The sequence below is a fragment of the Festucalex cinctus genome, chromosome 2 (assembly GCF_051991245.1).
Source record: "Festucalex cinctus isolate MCC-2025b chromosome 2, RoL_Fcin_1.0, whole genome shotgun sequence".
NCBI classification, from domain to species: Eukaryota; Metazoa; Chordata; class Actinopteri; order Syngnathiformes; family Syngnathidae; genus Festucalex; species Festucalex cinctus.
Genome location: NC_135412.1, coordinates 11230753 through 11247360, shown reverse-complemented (window position 1 = coordinate 11247360; position 16608 = coordinate 11230753). Strand labels below are relative to the sequence as shown.

The following is a 16608-nucleotide window of genomic DNA, read 5'->3' as shown; positions in this document are numbered from 1 at the left end:
GAGTCAGGTTTGTCACTGTGTCCACTAATTTACAGAGGAGCAGATTTTATTAGTCATATGAAGAAAATAAATAGCAAACTTCATACTCAATGGGTAATAATTTAATTTCTCCATGCATACTATACAGAAAAAATAGTTTACATCAACATCATGACAGCGTAAAAAAAATAATAATCAAGAAAATAAGTCTCACACATTACACAAGGCTCATAAGTGGTTCAAGGTTCAGCAGATCATGGTAGTGTTATTGATGATAAAATCAAAAACAAAATATATACAGGATATATTCTGAAATCACACAATGAACAAAACAACCTTGATTTGTTAGAAAATGTTACATTATGTTACAACTCTACATTTTCAGTCAGTCCAGCAGCGATGGGTGTGTTGGATTTTTTACAACCTAAAATTTTGCTTTTATTTTACGAAAAAGTTCAAGTAAGAGTTGATCATTGCCCCCTTTCCCCGACAGAAATGGGGTGGAACTCATACAGTATGTGCGATATGGCAGCACAAACAAAATGCATCTTGACTTCACGCGGCCCTTTTCCTACGGCATTACCGTAGTTTAAAAAGTGGACATTGCAAAAAAAATATATATATATCCTTCATAATGCAGGTACTATCGCTTCATGACATTAGTTACGTTCAGTTTTAGAGCGATAGAATCATGTTTTCTTTTTAGGAAACTGAGGAAGTAAATGGATGTTCTTGTGGTTGCCATGGAAGCCCTGCTGCAACATTTCTATTAATTTTGGCTCATGATGGCAAGCTCACAGCTATTTGCAACAAAGCTCAAACACGAAAAACAAGAACAGAAATACAGCATTCTTTTGACTGCTCTGACACTATGTGGCTCAGTGTTAGCGTTTCTTTAGATGACTTCCTTCTAAAATTTCCTTCTGCTTCTGGCACGTGAACTGACAAACAGGCAGTCATTTGGAACAAGTTGCCTTGCACTGGTTACACATCGTTGACCCTCGATCCTTTCCATCTTCTGCCGCCTCTCAGAACAACACATCCTCATTGGTGATGAGCATTTCCACCACCAGCCTTTGGTAGCGGATGTCATTGAGTGCCGTCATGGCATCCAAGTCAGGTGATCTCATCAGCGTGGGCCCAAAGACAATTCCAAGGTTTTCGCTGGACATGAGGTTTTCCTTCTCGTATTGGGTTACCCTAAAGGAAGAGAGGAAAATAGCTCATGTTCATATGGTCTAGTTCAGTTCAGTTTATTACAGATCAGGGTAAATTTTTATTTCATTTTGAGTTTTTTATTTTTTAAATTTAGTTAGCTTTAATTAATTTTCAGGGTGATTCTGTTAGTTTTTGTTTACTTTAATTTGAGTTACTTAAAAAATGCATAGTTTTAGCTAATTTCAGTATTTTTAATTTTTGTTTTAGTTTTTTCGTTAAGTGTTCGTGAACTAAAATTACCTTGGTAAAGTATCTCGCGGAACATTTTTATTTACATATCGCTGGCGTCGGGCCAAATCTTTGTACCTTCAAAATTGTCACTTTTCAGGAGTCCACAAATATGTCATATTTGTTCAATCAATAATATTTCATCATCAAACAGAGCAGGCCATTTTCAACACTTTAAATTGGTCAATAATTAAAAAAAAAAAAAAAAAAGACACCCACACGTGCTAGTGATATTTACATGTGGAAACTCACTATCCCACTTACTCAAATAGCGGTGGGTTTGAGTTTATTGTTCATGATGCTACATTAAAAAAGAAATAAACATGGCAGCCGTTTACCTCTTGAGGTGCGCCATGAGGTAGCGCAACGACTCGCAGTGTGCCGGCGGAAGTAGCTTCAGAGCCTCGTGGAGGGATTCCAGGCGTTTTTCTGGGTCAGTGATCTCTATAATGAGCAAATGGGAAACACCAATAAAGACATGAAACATGTCGTCATGTAAAAATGTCAGGGGGCCTACTTGCGGACTCGATGAAGCGCGGGTAGGCATCATATGTGATGAGAGGAATGGGCAACTCTCTGAAGTAGAGCTTGAGCCCGCCAGTGATGATGTTGATGTCCTCGTATACGCTTGACGAGATGTCCGCCTTCTCGCCATCTGCGGTTTCAGGGAAGGAGCTCATCGGAGAGTGTACTTTAGAGTAGGGGTGTCAAAATTAGTGAGTTAATGTTGAGTTAATTTAAAGTTCATTTAACGCCACTCATTTTTTTTAACGCTCGAGTACTTGGAAAGCCTGTACTAGGGGAATTCCAGTCGCAATGCAGCAGATATGTCCATGTCAAATTCAATTTTAATAATAATGCCTAGATTTGTGGACACTGAGGTCAAGTTGTATTTTATAATTTAAAAAATGTGCAGAATTTCACGTTACTTCATGTTAAACATTAGATAGCTCTTAGCTCTTAATATGAAAAGAAAAATGCACTGAGCTGTCACTGTCTTACTAGTGCAATTATGCCATCTAGTGGCAGAAAAAGGCTTCAATACAAATCAATACCACACTCGTTTTTTTTTTTTTTTACAGTACGGTTCATCTTTTTAAATTTAATTCAATTTTATGAAATTACTGTATCAATGACTAAAAGATTTAGCTATATTTTTATGATGTTAACATTTTTCCCCCACTTTTATATTAATTCATTCACTCCCAGCCATTTTCACAGAAGCAATCCCCTTCACTCCTGGCTGTTTTACTGGATTTTGGCTGATTTTGCAAGGCCCACAGAATATTGTGTTCTATTGCTATAAAACATAGCACCTCCCAAAAGAAAGATTAAAATCTCTTCTTTCATCAGGAATCATTTTTTTTTTTTGCAGCAATTAGCATTAGAATATAGCTAAGTTTCATCATTATTCATAATTAGAATTGTGAGTATTTGAGCTTTTTTTTTTCAACATGGCCCTGGTTGATCGCTCTGCTGACACCTGCTGGCCATTTGTGTAATAACTACAATTTCTTCAACTGTTCTTTAGTGTAGAGGCTGCATCAAAGCCTTCTGTATCCTCTAACATAAAAATACATTTACAAAAAAAAAAAAAAAAAGTGTATATATGCGTCTTTGGGACACTTAAAACATTTACAATAGAACGTATTTCTAGGTTTTTGGGAGCAAACAATAGGAAAAAAGTTATTCTACATTTTATTGTAAATTTAGAACAGTTATGAGGTTTGCGATTAATCGGGAGTTAACTATTTTGTCATGCGATTAATTACGATTATAAATTTTAATTGCCTGACACCCCTACTTTAGAGTTTACAAGTGATTTTCACCTCTATCAAACGCCAGCTTGACGTCTTCAACCAGCTCGCTGAAGCCAGATATTCTATACAAACCCTCCGACTGCAGACCTGGAGAGTAGTGGGAGGCCACGGTTAAAAAGAAACAGTGATCGGTGGGTGGCAGTTAGTCGGCTCTCGATGTCACTCACCTCTGGCTTCAATTTCCTGGATGCACATGTCGACCACCATGGGCCTCTTGGTGTTGTGCGCTTTGACCAGTGTGGTCAGGTCGCAGCTGTACACCTTCTTGACATGACGCAGGTCTGGCTGGCAGTCATTGGGCACGACCTTTGAGCACTGCTTGTGGACGTTCAACCCGCAGTCTGACACATATGAGAGGTTTATATATATTATTTATGTGTGTGTGTGCACACCAGAGGTGGGCAGACTCGAGTCACATGATTTGAGTAAGACGTGATTTGTAACTTGCTTAAGTAATAGCATAAATCGACTTCTCATAAATTTCAACTTGACTTGACTTGTTCGTTTCTGCCACAGTAACTTGGGACTTGTTTGAAACTTTAAGGATAACACTTGATATTTATTTATGATTTGCAAATATTCATGACTTACTCCAATTCTGTAGAGTAAATTTTACTCGAAACTAGGGCTGTACAAGTAATCAAAATCCAATTACAATTTTAATTATTACACTCCACAATTACAAAATTGTCAATCGTAAACAAAAATAAGAAAATATTAATAATAATTTTAAGTTGCTTAAATGTATATATTTGTAGCTTTTTTGTTTTAGAATAACTAATTTAATAAATCTTGTTTGGTCCAACAGAAATTTGCATAATTGTAGTGTTTCAAAGAAAATTGTCTTAATATTTTTTTTTACGTTTAAACAATGTCCTGTTTTGTACCCCCAAAAAACAAAAACAAATAATTGCCCTAATCGTTCATGATTTCAATTATTACCCAAATAATTGTGATTAATATTTTCTTCATAGCAGCCCTATTTTAAACAGAGTATATTTGGTCCCATTCTAAACAGAATAAAATTTACACTAGGAAGAGAGTTTAAAAAAAAAAAAAAAGTTACTCAAGGGTTGAGGAACAACAAACCCACAACTTCAGGTTGGGAGACAACCAATCTATTCTCTGAGCCATGCAGCTCCAAATGTGAGTTAGTATATCATTCGCGTCAGCTGCAATCTTCGTAATTCCAAACAATGTTTTTGATCTCCTAAGCAAACAGTAGGACTGGCATACCTCAGGTGGTAGAGTGGCAGTCTCCCAAGCTAAATGTCGTGAGTTGGTTCCTCAACCTTTGTGTAACCTTTTTTTTTTTTTTTTTTTTTTTTGAAATAAATGAGTAAAATCTAGTCAAAAATCTATTTGTGCAAAATTTACTTTCTGAGTGAAACATCTTTAATATCTTTTTTATGGGAAATACAAATTCTCTCGTACACTCTCAAAATATTTTGAATAAATATTTACTCTGAATATTTTACTCTCTTCCAAGTGTACATTTTAGTCTGTTTAGAGTGGGACCAAATAGACTCGACAGTATTTACCGTGTGCACTCGTGTGTTACCTGCGCATTTCACTCCTTGAGCGATGAGCCCCCACATGAAGTTGGCGCAGTACTCACACCAGTGAGGTCCACGAAATGTATGAACCTGATGACAGAGGCAAAAGATGAATAAGCAATCAACACGCTCACACACACACACGTGCACACGCGTCTCACCTTGAAGTTGTGAACCTTCTCATATTTGGGCACCATGTCGCTCTCCCGCAGCGTGGCTCGCCGCACCAGCGACGTGAGCTGCGAAAGGGCAAAAGATTTTATTGGCTGCCAAAAGGCGGAGACGGGAGATGTTGGTTTGGACGGAACCGGGCCTTGGTTGAGCCGGGTCCCCGTCTTTGCAATGGTGTCCAAGGTGCTGCCGGCGACAGGCAGAAGAAGAACTGAGCCGCCACTGCCGCCGTCCAAACCGAGAGCAGCAGCAAACAAAGAACCCTTTTGACGTGCGCGTTTCTGCCCTCGCCTGCCCGAATGCTTCTTACCTCTTCTAACAACATGAGCCTCGCTGTTTGGCATTATGGGATCTGTAGTTTTAGCCAAAAGATCAGTTTCGGTAAATCATACCACAAACAGAAATAAGTTGAAGAATCTTAAGAAAATCTGGATCTGAAAATGACAAGCCTCTAAAAGTGAGCCAAAATTGTCTGCATCTTGATCACGCTAGTCAACAAAAGTCAGCCAAAGAATCACAAAATCTGCAAATAAATCCTAAACGTCTTCTAGACTAGACCGGTGTTACATCTCTCACTCTGCACGCTCCAATCCACATGTCTGAGCGTGCACAGATACGCCGCTACACTGAGCAAGTGAGAGAGGGATGGTGAGATGGACGGAACTGGTCACATTCAGAGGAGAATGAACCAATAAGAGCGCAGTGATTCTAACAGTCACTAAATCCTCTGGCAAAATGTTCCCTGGCGAGAAAGCCGACAAACTGACTGCTTGTCATGTTGCATGTTACATCACTATTCTGCTTCGTCGTGGTGGGCGGATCGATCCAAATATAGATATTATCGATACCAAGTCAGTATGGATATCGGATCAATATTGGCACTAAAATATTGATCTACTAGTTTAGATCTCATCGTTGTAGTAGATTGCATGAACACATACAATATTGTACTTGAAAAATAATTTGTTTTGTATGTTGTTTTATGTTTTATATTGTTGTTGCGTGATAATCTTTAACATCTTGTTTATTTAGGTTGAAAAAGTAGCAATGAAGGCAGAATCTTTAGTTAATTTTTTGTTTTGCATTTGTAGTTTCTGAACAGTATATGAAGTATTTGTTTAATTTTCTATTCCTATGATAACTTTGTGCACTTTTTTAAAGAAAATTAATAACGGATATATTTTATCATGGTTGGAATTAGTGTTGTTCTGATACCGTTTTTTGGCGCCCGATTCCGATACCCAGTTTTGCAGTATCAGCCAACCGTACCGATACCAAGGGTTTTTTTCAACATGATAAAGCTGCCCTGCCATTGGTTCAGAGCATTCAAGGGCCAATAGAATTTTGTGGCTCGGCATGCAGTGAACCTGTCACACATCAGTGAATGTCGTGCACAAGCAAGACACAAGATGCTGCATTTAAAGTCCTATATTAGTGTCTGAAATAATGGTACTGGCATGTTACTTGTTAGTACTTGGCGATGCCGATACGACTGCTTTAATGAAGTATCGGGGCCTCTCCTGATACGAGTATCAGTATTGGAACAACACTAGTTGGAATGTTTCTTGGGGTGGAACAGTGATGAAGAATTTTTTGTGTATTAATAAACTTTGTCTTAATTGCGTCCTTTGTTTAAAAAGTAAACAACACAAAAACTTACACTTAAAGTTTGAAATTTGATTGTGAATAAGCTATTCAATGATACAAAAAATAATTAGATAACAATTTTCAAAAAGTACCGATATCGGTATCGGCAGTACCGGCACTGTATTTACTTGATATCGACCCCGGATCGATACCAAAATTTGCAGTATCGCACACCACTACTGCTTCATTTGTGACATTCCACAATTACAAAAGTGCAGATGTACCAAGTGTATCGGGAAACTGATAAGTATCAATTCATGCTGATCGTCCTCACCCTCTCCTCAGTGTTGTGGCCATCTTTGATGGCAGCCGGACCATCGGGAGCCTCCATACTGTGTGGCAAGTGTTTCTTCAGTGTGGGTTCCTGGTTCAGCGTAGTGTAGCCGACATGCTCATAGATAGGATTGATGGTCATCTTGGCGATGTATTCCGCTGCCTAAAAGAAAGTGACAATTTTAAAACACTTGAAATGCTTTGGGCTGTTGGAAGGGAATGGTCCCCACTAAGTCTTCACCTTGGTCTCAATATAAAGTGTGATGAGGCCATCTGTGACCAGGTCATGGATGGACTCGAACCTCTTCTCCCCAACAAAGTGCTTCCCATCATGGTATAGACGGAAGTTTCTCGTCTGGCTCCCGAACCTGAATGGGTGACAGGGAAGTTGCGTCTTCTGTAACAAGATTTCACGAGTGGCCGAGTTTCAGCCACTGGTTTTGCGGTTATTCAAAATTCGTAAACTATAGCCAATCATCGTGGAAGCATCGTGCAGTGCTTGGCCGCCCTTAGGCAAAATCTGCCCTCTCCTGAATTACTTTTAATAAGGTCTGGGGAAAAAAAATGTGACACAAATGCAAAACTGGGACAACATTTTTCTAGGCCTTAGTGGATCGACACTTTAAGATCATTAACCCAAAATCAAACCTCCCATTCACAGAGTAGTATTTATGGAAGGTAATTATAACCACAAGGGAATCATGGAAGCGGATGTGTGCAGGTGGAACACGGCTATGAATAGATGAAAATCAAGTGATGCTCCACTTTGGCTCAAGCTCATTCAGATCTGTCATAACGATTCACATTCAGCCATGGCACAATTGATGCCAACAATTACTTTTACGGAAGTGCGCCTACCTCAACGCCAGCGTATATGTGCCCGGTTGCCTCTGACTCTCTCGAATGAGGTAGCTGCCTTCGGCCTGACTCAGAAGTTGGTCGGCTTCCTCTCTGGAAATCATCCCATGGTACCTGAACACAACACAAATCTTACGTTCATATGAAACAATTCTCATAAGACACGCTTAAGAAATTAGTCACTTACTCTCTTCCATAGTATTTGGGTCGATTGTCCACCTGCAGGAGAAATACACATTTTCAACAACCCTAAAAAGTTTAGCAGAAGAATTCCACCCACACGCAAACTAATATTATTCGTGAGATGAATTTATTCTGGACCAGCATGTGAGTTGGCGTACGTTTGGGAGCAGAGGAGAACGTATGAGTCAAACCACAAGCAAAAAACAGTGTTCTGTTAACAAATATGATTTCAAACCAATACTGTACATCAGCACGCTGGCACATATTTGTGTGGTGATACATAAGGATTGTAATAATACTCGATATTGACGTTTAGAGCACTATATGACATGAGCTAGATGCTAATCACCTGCTTTTGGCCTGAGGAGGAGGCAACAGATGAACATGGCGAATGTAATTATAATTCATTTAAATTATCTTGTATTTCTGAAGGCATATTGCACAGCATTGGTAAGTAAGAGAGAACCAGGAAAGTAGAAAAAGTCAGGCTTAAGCAGGAATTTGAACAACTTTTCAGCCCAAACTATGAAACTGCAATGGAATTACACCACAGGACATGAAGAGGTCCGTTGTTAATTGCAAACACTACAACTAGCCCCCGTGTCAAACACTTCAGTGGAAGGCCCACAATTAGGACAGGTTTCTCAATTTGGTAAAGGTATACATATGTTACCTGGCTGTTGCGGGCGCAAACATACGGAGCCCCTAAAGGTGACATGGTAGAAAAAAAACAAACAAACTTTGCGCTCCCTCGCAAAACACTTTGCGTTCTTACGCAAAGATTGCGTTCCCTCTCAAAAAGGTTTGCGTTCCCTCGCAAAAATAAGCGTTGAAGGCAAACATTTTTTGCGATGGAAGGCAAAGTTATTTTTTCTCACGTCACCTTAGGGACTCCGTAAACACTTCCGGGTCATCTTCCATGTGACCAAAAGCGACTAGTACGGAGTGTAAACAAAGCAGTGGGAAAATACACGCCCCACCTCGTCGCTTCGGGAAAGCTTTCCCACTGCTTTGTTTCATGTTTAGACGGAGCCCCTAAGGTGACATGGTTAAAAAAATAAAAAATAAAAATAAAAAACTGCGTTCCCTCGCAAAAAGACTGCGTTCTCTCGCAAAGATTGCATTCTCGTCAATGTCAACTTGACTTTCATCACATTAGTGTCATAAAAGAAAAAAGAAAGTTGGACAAGAACCAGCATTCAAACGTCACAATGCAGACTAGGGGTGTGAATTGCCTAGTACCTGACGATTCGATTCGTATCACGATTCACAGGTCACGATTCGATTCGATACCGATTAATCCCGATACGAATTTATAAGTCGATTGTTGCGATTTTTTTTCATTCAAATTTAGAAAATACTAATCAGTAAGCTTGTAGAGTGTAAGATTTATATGAAAATGTATTATTTATTTATCTGAAATTTCAGTCTTATAGAGGTTGTAATCTGTTTCATGTTTGAACAGCATTAAAATAAAATATTATGGCTTAATGTTCCTTTCATATAACATTCTTCCATGCTCAAGGTGTGAATCCTAACCCGAAGTCAGACGTTTTGTTGAATATTTTTCCATTAAAAATGGAAGTTTAAAAATCGATTCACACACAAAAAAAAAAAAAAAAAAAAAAAAAAAAAAAAGGCAATGATGATAAGACGTTGAATCGGTAAGACTACCGAATGAACAATTCTGAGCTCTTTAAAAAAATAAAAATAAAAAAAATGATTTTTTTTTTATTGAATCGATTCGAGAATCGCGCGATGTAGTATCGCGATATATCGCCGAATCGATTTTTTTTTAACACCCCTAATGCAGACATAAAGACAAAAAAGATGTGCACACCACACCTCACAAGTGCAGGTCAATCGCCGTGGGTGTGGCGCCTCCTGCTGGAGCTGATACACTGTGGCAGAAAACACAAGTTAGACCTAGATTTTTAAGAGAGTTATGTCAATTGTTAACATTTTGGAAGTACAAGCATGGAGACAATGGCAAAAGCTCAAAAGAGGAAATGCCATCACCACACAGACATAAACGCTAAAATAAAATATGATGTATTAGTAGTACTTACAGTAGGATTTCCATACTGGTGGCCTGTATTCATCATGGTCTGAGGACACAAAAATAAAATGTTTTGTGACTTTTGCCTCTTTTACTTAAAGTTGACTGTAACAAATAAATACATAAATACATTTTGCTTTAAGAACATTCGAGACGGGCACAGTAAGTACAAATACACAATAAACAAATACATATACATACAGACAAATAAATTACTATCATCATTTCACATGGTCACTTTGACTGGATATATAGGGCAAGGTTAAGTTGACATAATTCCAATTTTCACCCAAAGTGTCATAATTGGAATATGTATCACAACAACTTAGAGAGAGAGAGAGAGAGAGAGAGAGAGAGAGAGAGAGAGAGAGAGAGAGAGAGAGAGAGAGAGAGAGAGAGAGAGAAACCTCAGATATCCTCAGAATAGATAAAAATGAATAAATCTGGATAAAAATGTTATATATCAGATCAATGTGAGTACAGCATAAAAGCACGAATGTGATAAACCCCATCAACGAGAACTTGACATAATCAAAATACAAAAAAAATTCCTGCATATTAATATATTAATTTGCCGCTTAACCCGTAGGCCATATCTTATTTTGAAATTACTTGGTCAGAACCATCAAAAAGCCCAAAACCAGTCACAATACTGCGGGTATTAAGCCGTGCCGCATATATAAATAATGATTCAGAGAGGGATGGTTTTTCAAAAGATAATTTCAAGAAAATTCTACTGTAAAGACATTGAGACCGCTTTAAGATATATTTGTTTTTAACTTTTTATTAAACTGCAAATTCCCCTGTAAAACATTGTTCTATATGTGCAACTAGGTTAATACTGCCTTTTTCTCAGACGTAATATTAATAACATTTGTAAGGGTTCGTTCATTGCTGTTGTATAAAAATAACCTACATGGTCACTCTATTGTACACCTCAAACCCTAAACAAAAAGAATAGCATCCAAAAGTATTATTGCCACTTTTTTTTAATTCAAACTCTGCAGACAATCAAATTCCAATACCAGCTATAATTCTACAGCAGTTACAATCAGTTAATTAACAGTCTGTTTTAGAAATTGTACCATATCGGGTCGATTTGACTACATTATATAGCTATTAGCTACTATGTTGGCCTGTTTTGACATCACACCTGTTCAAAACCCCACATTGAAGCTACTGGTTTCCGACGAGTTTAATGTGCAAATGTATACATTGGTCAGACGTGTGATGCACACAAACGACAAGACAAATTAAATCACTCGTAATCTACAACAATAAACCTGATTCTCCTTACCAAACACATTTAGGGCCATCGTGATTCTGTAATTAGATGACGATTATGGTGCACAATGGAGGGAAAAAAACACATCCAAATTCCGGCCGTCAAGACCCTGCAAGAAAAATAATAATATAAGCATAAGGAAGGACCAGAATGTATTGCAAGACACCTGGCCGGCTAAACTACATACAAGCCAGCAGCAGCTCAGGTTGAGCATTAAGCTAACCTTAGCAGGTTTATTCGTGTACTTCACTTGACATGCTAAATAGCAACTAGCTGCAATTTAAAAAAAAAACGAATTGCGTGGACATTGTTGTCGCGTTAAGGGAGAATGCGACTGGTAATTGCGAAACAATAGACCGCGTGTCTCAATGTAGCGGATAGCTAATTAAACGAAGTACAGTACTCACACACTAGCACCAATTCCACAATGTGGTCGCCATCTTGCTAGGTCACGTGAACAGTCTCGCCCTCGCCCGCTGTCGTGGTAACTATGGCAACGGACCTTGACCATTGGCAGAAGAAAAGCATATCCCACGATGCATTGACCTTTTCATAATTTGCGGCGCGAAGATCATATCGTATCACTTTACCTCTTTGTATTTTTGTAAAACACAAAATTTGTTCAATATTTATATCAGCTCGGGTTGATTTAGGCCTTCGCTATTTCGCTACAGGAATGAAATAAGTCGCTCCCGTTGGAAACAAAAATATATATTTCTAAATATTCTAATCTCGATATGGCGATTATGGAGTAGGGAATTGGCAAATTATTCAGAAGAAAGCCTTCCTTGTCTTGTTTCTAAACAGTTAAACGCTGTAGAATAAATTCCTTTTCTCCAGAAGATGGCGTGATGGAGCTGCTTTTGCACTGGTGTGGCCAGGGTCCCACCGGGCGGCTTCGAGAGGCGGTGCGCTGCTCCTTATTGTTCCAGAAGAAAGCTCGGATAGCTTCGCACACGTTTCCCAGCATTTGTCCTAATGGGTGCAGCACAGAGCCAGCGTCTCACCTGAGAGCAGAAAGCTTCACTGCGGGGAACGCGACCGACCGGCCGGCTGCCCCTCGGTAACGGATATACCGACGAACCCGACGGAGCATTCGGGAGAGAGGAGCGGGGTGAGGAAATCATTCTATCCGGATTATGCAGCCAGGTTACACGTAGGCTTTCGGCTGCGACTCATGTTGCATGCGTTGAGACTACTTGTGGCTAAACGAATGAGAGCCCATGTGTGTTTTGTGATGTTTTTGATGACCCAGCATTTTGGAGTCGAATTTGCATCAAGTCTGGTCATGAAGCGAATACGCAGAGCTCGGTGTGGACCAGACCAGCAGCTCCTTTTTCGCTGTCCTGTACAGTCAGCGAGTGTGCTTTGCTTTCTGGGAACTGTGGAGTGCTTTCAACACTTGACATCATTTTCTCACAACTTTGTCCTCAATAAGACAATAGGATAGTTGTTATTTAGTTCCCATTGTTGATCTATTAGTCAAATCATCGGAAGAGGCTTGTCATTGTCAAAACATCCGCATCAATATTGACTAACACGCAGCGATTCTTAGCCTAGTGACATCTTTACTAGGGCCTAAAGGATTACTCTGCTAACCTACATCTTGGCCTTTCACTCTGCCAACAAGCATTATAACAGTGTACAGCAGGAGGGGTGTCTAAACTTTTTCCTCTGAGGGCCCCATACAGACATGGAAGGATACAAGGGCCCCTTTGGCTATCATGAATTTTTATTCAATCAAGCAATTATACAGAATATTGTTTTTACAGATATTGTAGGACTTAAAAAAAACTTCTGCATCACACCTTTGTCTTAAAGATAAAGCAGATAGTTTGATTTTAATCTAATAAAACCACATCATGTTGTGTGAGTAATAGTCCGCTTACCTTAATCCTAACACATGCGGTGTTTCGTGCAACGGTTATTTTGCCTGTCTAGTGTCTACAATCCCCCCCCCCCCCATACCCTGGCACCAGAGGGGATCTATAGAAAGATGATCTCAGATGTGTTTTGAGTTATGACTGTGATCCAGGGACTGGGAACAAAATTCGGGATGACCGGCTCAAAAATGGAGCGGCCACCACTCAGGAAAACTCCCGAAATTCCCAGTGGCCAGTCCGCCCCCGACGTAGTCACAGAATGAACTAAACTGAAGTGTCTCAAGGCCCCAATTTGTTATTAATAGTATAGTAGTTGTTAGGGGCTTTGCACACTTACTTTTTCAACACCCACACTTTTCACACACCACCACCTGCAACCTTTTCTTTTTTAAGTAGGGTTGCCGTGTCAAATGTTATTTTTAGTATATGCTGTGGGCCGCTAAAACATAGACATAGACCACCAGGTTGATTAAGACACCCTATACTCATTTATTATACATTTTACAAAAAAAAAACAATCCACAGGTTAACATCAGCTAATAACAATCCTTTTCCCCTTATGATTTTATGAGGAGCTTATGTTGTTTTTTGTTGACACCTTCCTCCAGGGTGAGGTCAAAGGGGGCATCACCTCTGATCTCACACCTCTTTCGCATAATGTCCCTTCTGGTCTTGTACCTTCACATCTTTTCCCTGCCTGTTCATTGTACACAGTCAAAAATCCTCATTTTAAGTGCATGACTGCAAGTAGTTCATGCAGTGTTCGATTCCTTGTTTTGTCTTGGATGTATTTGTATCTCTTTGTGGGTGTGTCCTTTGTTTTTTATTGGCGTCCTTCAACTTACATCATGAAGAACGCGTGTCGTTTTGATTGTCAATGTTTAGTGGAAGTGCCACCACTTTATTTTGTCAAGTGCAGCCTTACCCTCCACATTTTGTTTTTTGTGGCTCCCAAGTAGACCCTCTCTCTCTCTCTCTCTCTCTCTCTCTCACACACAGTTGCATGGGAACCCCAGCGCTTTGGCTTTGACTCCCACAAACCCCTGGGAAATGTTCTTCTAAACACCAGTTCAAAGGCTGTGTGAGCGTCCCTCCTAGTGAAAGCGTTGCTGTTAGAAGCTCCCACAGTGGTTTCCTTTGTGCCCATGTGCCTAGTTTGCTCAGTATTCCCCTCTCGCCTCTTACTGCCTCCCCGTTTCCTTTCTTCACTCAACCTGCTGATCCGAGAAATAGGTCAAAGTAACAACAAGCGCGTGTCATCCTTAATATTGGTAAAGGTTTTTTTTTTTTTTCTATTATTGCCACCATAGAAGAGATCTGCATCTGAATCTGTATCAGCTTGCTAAACTCTTGGTGTTGCAGACGTAACTTGCAATTGTTTGTTAAGATTAAAATGTCACATGGGCAAGTGGGGCTATAAACCGCCTGTGATTTGACGATTCTTTTCCTTTGAAAGCCCACAGAGGATGAGACAAGGACCAGTGCTTCTGCTTATTAGCAGAGTAAAAGTATAAACGGTTGTTGGTTCATGCACTATTGTCTAATTGAAGCATAAAACCCAGAGGAAGAGTCCCACAAGATGCAATAATTATGTGGATAAAATTGTTGGTACCCTGAACTTGAAACTGATGAGACTGGAAGTTGTTGAAATATTTTAAGATAAGCGACAATGCGTCTGGGACAATGTTGTTGTGACTGTGGAGAAAAAAAAAAAAAGTACCAACAATTCACCGGTCCATACAAACAAAAGAACACTTTACAAGAGGGCTCAGTTATATTCTGGGGCTGCTTTGCTAAATCCGGCACAGGGTGTCTTGGATCTATTCTGGTGGCGATGAATTCTCAAGACTATCAAGTTTCAAGGCATTCAGAGGCAAAATATGCTGCCCAATGTCAGAAAGCAAGGTCGCAGTTGCAAGTCATGAGCCTTCCACATAACACACAACCAATACAAAAAAAAGACGATTAATATGAAAATCCTGATATAAATAGGGATGCACGATAATATCGGTGGCTTATAATTAGCAGCAATTATTGACCAATTTGACGTCAAACAGATAAACCAGATAATAAAGAAATCCGCCGATAATAATAGAAATGCCATGTTGGTCCATCTGTTGTGGTTGTGGCTCATGTCAATAAAATTCAGCTTCATGGTGTTTTACACAATGTATCAATATAGTTTTTGTCCATGTTATACTATAGACTCATAGTAGGCATGGAAAGTTGTATTCAAGTTAATTTTGCAAACAATTATCAGCTTATGCAAGGCTGACACTTGCACGATTTTGTGGCACGAATTGGCACGTGTCAGTGCGCGAACTTTACTAGTCGTAAAGTGGCGTGAAGTGTGCGTAAACCCGTCGTGACTGCATGCCATGTCGGGACAAATTTTCACGACCGGGTCGTGAACTATGCGCAAACTGTTCGTGAACTCGTCGGGGCGATGCGGGAAGGATGCGTGCCAGTGCGCGCCACACCACGACTGTCACGAAGTGCCATGAATAGGGGTTGGGAAGGACCCCTTTTTATATGGCGTGCCCAAGTCGGCACGACACCGTCCGCATTGCGTGAAGTCGTCATGCAAATGCGGGAAGTGCGTAAACTATGCGTCAACTCGTCGTACCAGTTCGTGTCAATGTGGACACAAATGGTCACGCATTCGTGAACTCGTTGTGAACAGTGCGGGAACCTCCCAGTTCTTGCCCCAAAATGGCACGACTTGCCACGACAAGATTGTGGCCAAGAGTCGTGCATGTGTCAGCCTTGCATTACTTATCGGTTATCAACATCAGCATTTTCTCAATTATTGGTTTGTCGGTATCGGTTGAAAGTATATATAAATATAAATGCTATTGGACATAGCCAAAACATATAACGTAGTCTGGAGAAGGCACCATTCAAACTGGAGGTTGGAACTCTTAAGTCATGAATAGGGACAAAAATACTTCTCAAAGGCATGATGAGAATCACATTGAGACTTACAGATATCGATTGTGTTTTCCCTCAAAATGTTGTGCAATAAAATTCATTTGAATATGAACACAACGATGAAACTATGACTCATTTTCAGTGGCTATTTTTCATGGCTCAGGTGGTAAAGTGGTCATCTCCCAACCTTGAGGTTGTGGGTTCGATTCTTAACCCTTGTGACCATGTTGTAGTGCTCCTGATGCTTTCAGATTCATTCAGTCAATTTTATTCATTGATTTTATCAGTTCAAGTTATCTTATATGATCATGATGGATTTATCTTTCATTAAGAGTGTGGTACCAACAATTTTTCTCTGCATATGTAACTTGAAGGTCAAACCAGTTCCTGGAGTTTATTATCAGTGAGTTTACTCTTTGCAATCATGAAAACACGGACCTTCCATGTCAGGCATAAGCAAAGGGATATCTCCAAAAGTACCAAATGTAAATATTTACAAGGGTCTGTTCATTCAGAC

The 16608-nt window shown here is 39.7% G+C and overlaps 2 protein-coding genes across 4 annotated transcripts in view; one reads left to right on the top strand and one right to left on the bottom strand.

The window, feature by feature from the left end:
- Nucleotides 1–83: 83 nt before the first annotated feature.
- On the bottom strand, nt 84–11791 carry LOC144013690 (N-chimaerin). Of its 3 annotated transcripts, none has more exons than XM_077512828.1 (15): nt 11685–11791; nt 11290–11386; nt 10003–10041; nt 9779–9834; nt 7938–7969; nt 7751–7864; nt 7134–7260; nt 6894–7055; nt 4963–5040; nt 4807–4891; nt 3413–3586; nt 3255–3332; nt 1943–2080; nt 1764–1869; nt 84–1179 (listed from the first exon to the last, which is right to left on the bottom strand). In XM_077512828.1, the coding sequence occupies exons 2-15, from the start codon at nt 11306–11308 to the stop codon at nt 1008–1010; spliced, it is 1380 nt and encodes a 459-aa protein (XP_077368954.1). In that variant the 5' UTR covers nt 11309–11386; nt 11685–11791; the 3' UTR covers nt 84–1007. The 3 variants fall into 3 exon arrangements, with proteins under 3 accessions (XP_077368954.1, XP_077368955.1, XP_077368956.1); XM_077512829.1 differs by lacking the exon at nt 11685–11791 and adding an exon at nt 11501–11546; XM_077512830.1 differs by lacking the exons at nt 9779–9834; nt 10003–10041; nt 11290–11386; nt 11685–11791 and adding an exon at nt 8607–9447.
- Nucleotides 11792–12014: 223 nt separating this feature from the next.
- The window catches only part of LOC144013689 (FERM, ARHGEF and pleckstrin domain-containing protein 1-like), a 42629-nt gene continuing 38035 nt past the window's right edge, over nt 12015–16608 (top strand). The window contains exon 1 of the mRNA XM_077512827.1: nt 12015–12391. The gene's annotated coding sequence lies outside the window, so the exon portion shown is untranslated. The remainder of the gene's footprint in view (nt 12392–16608) is intronic.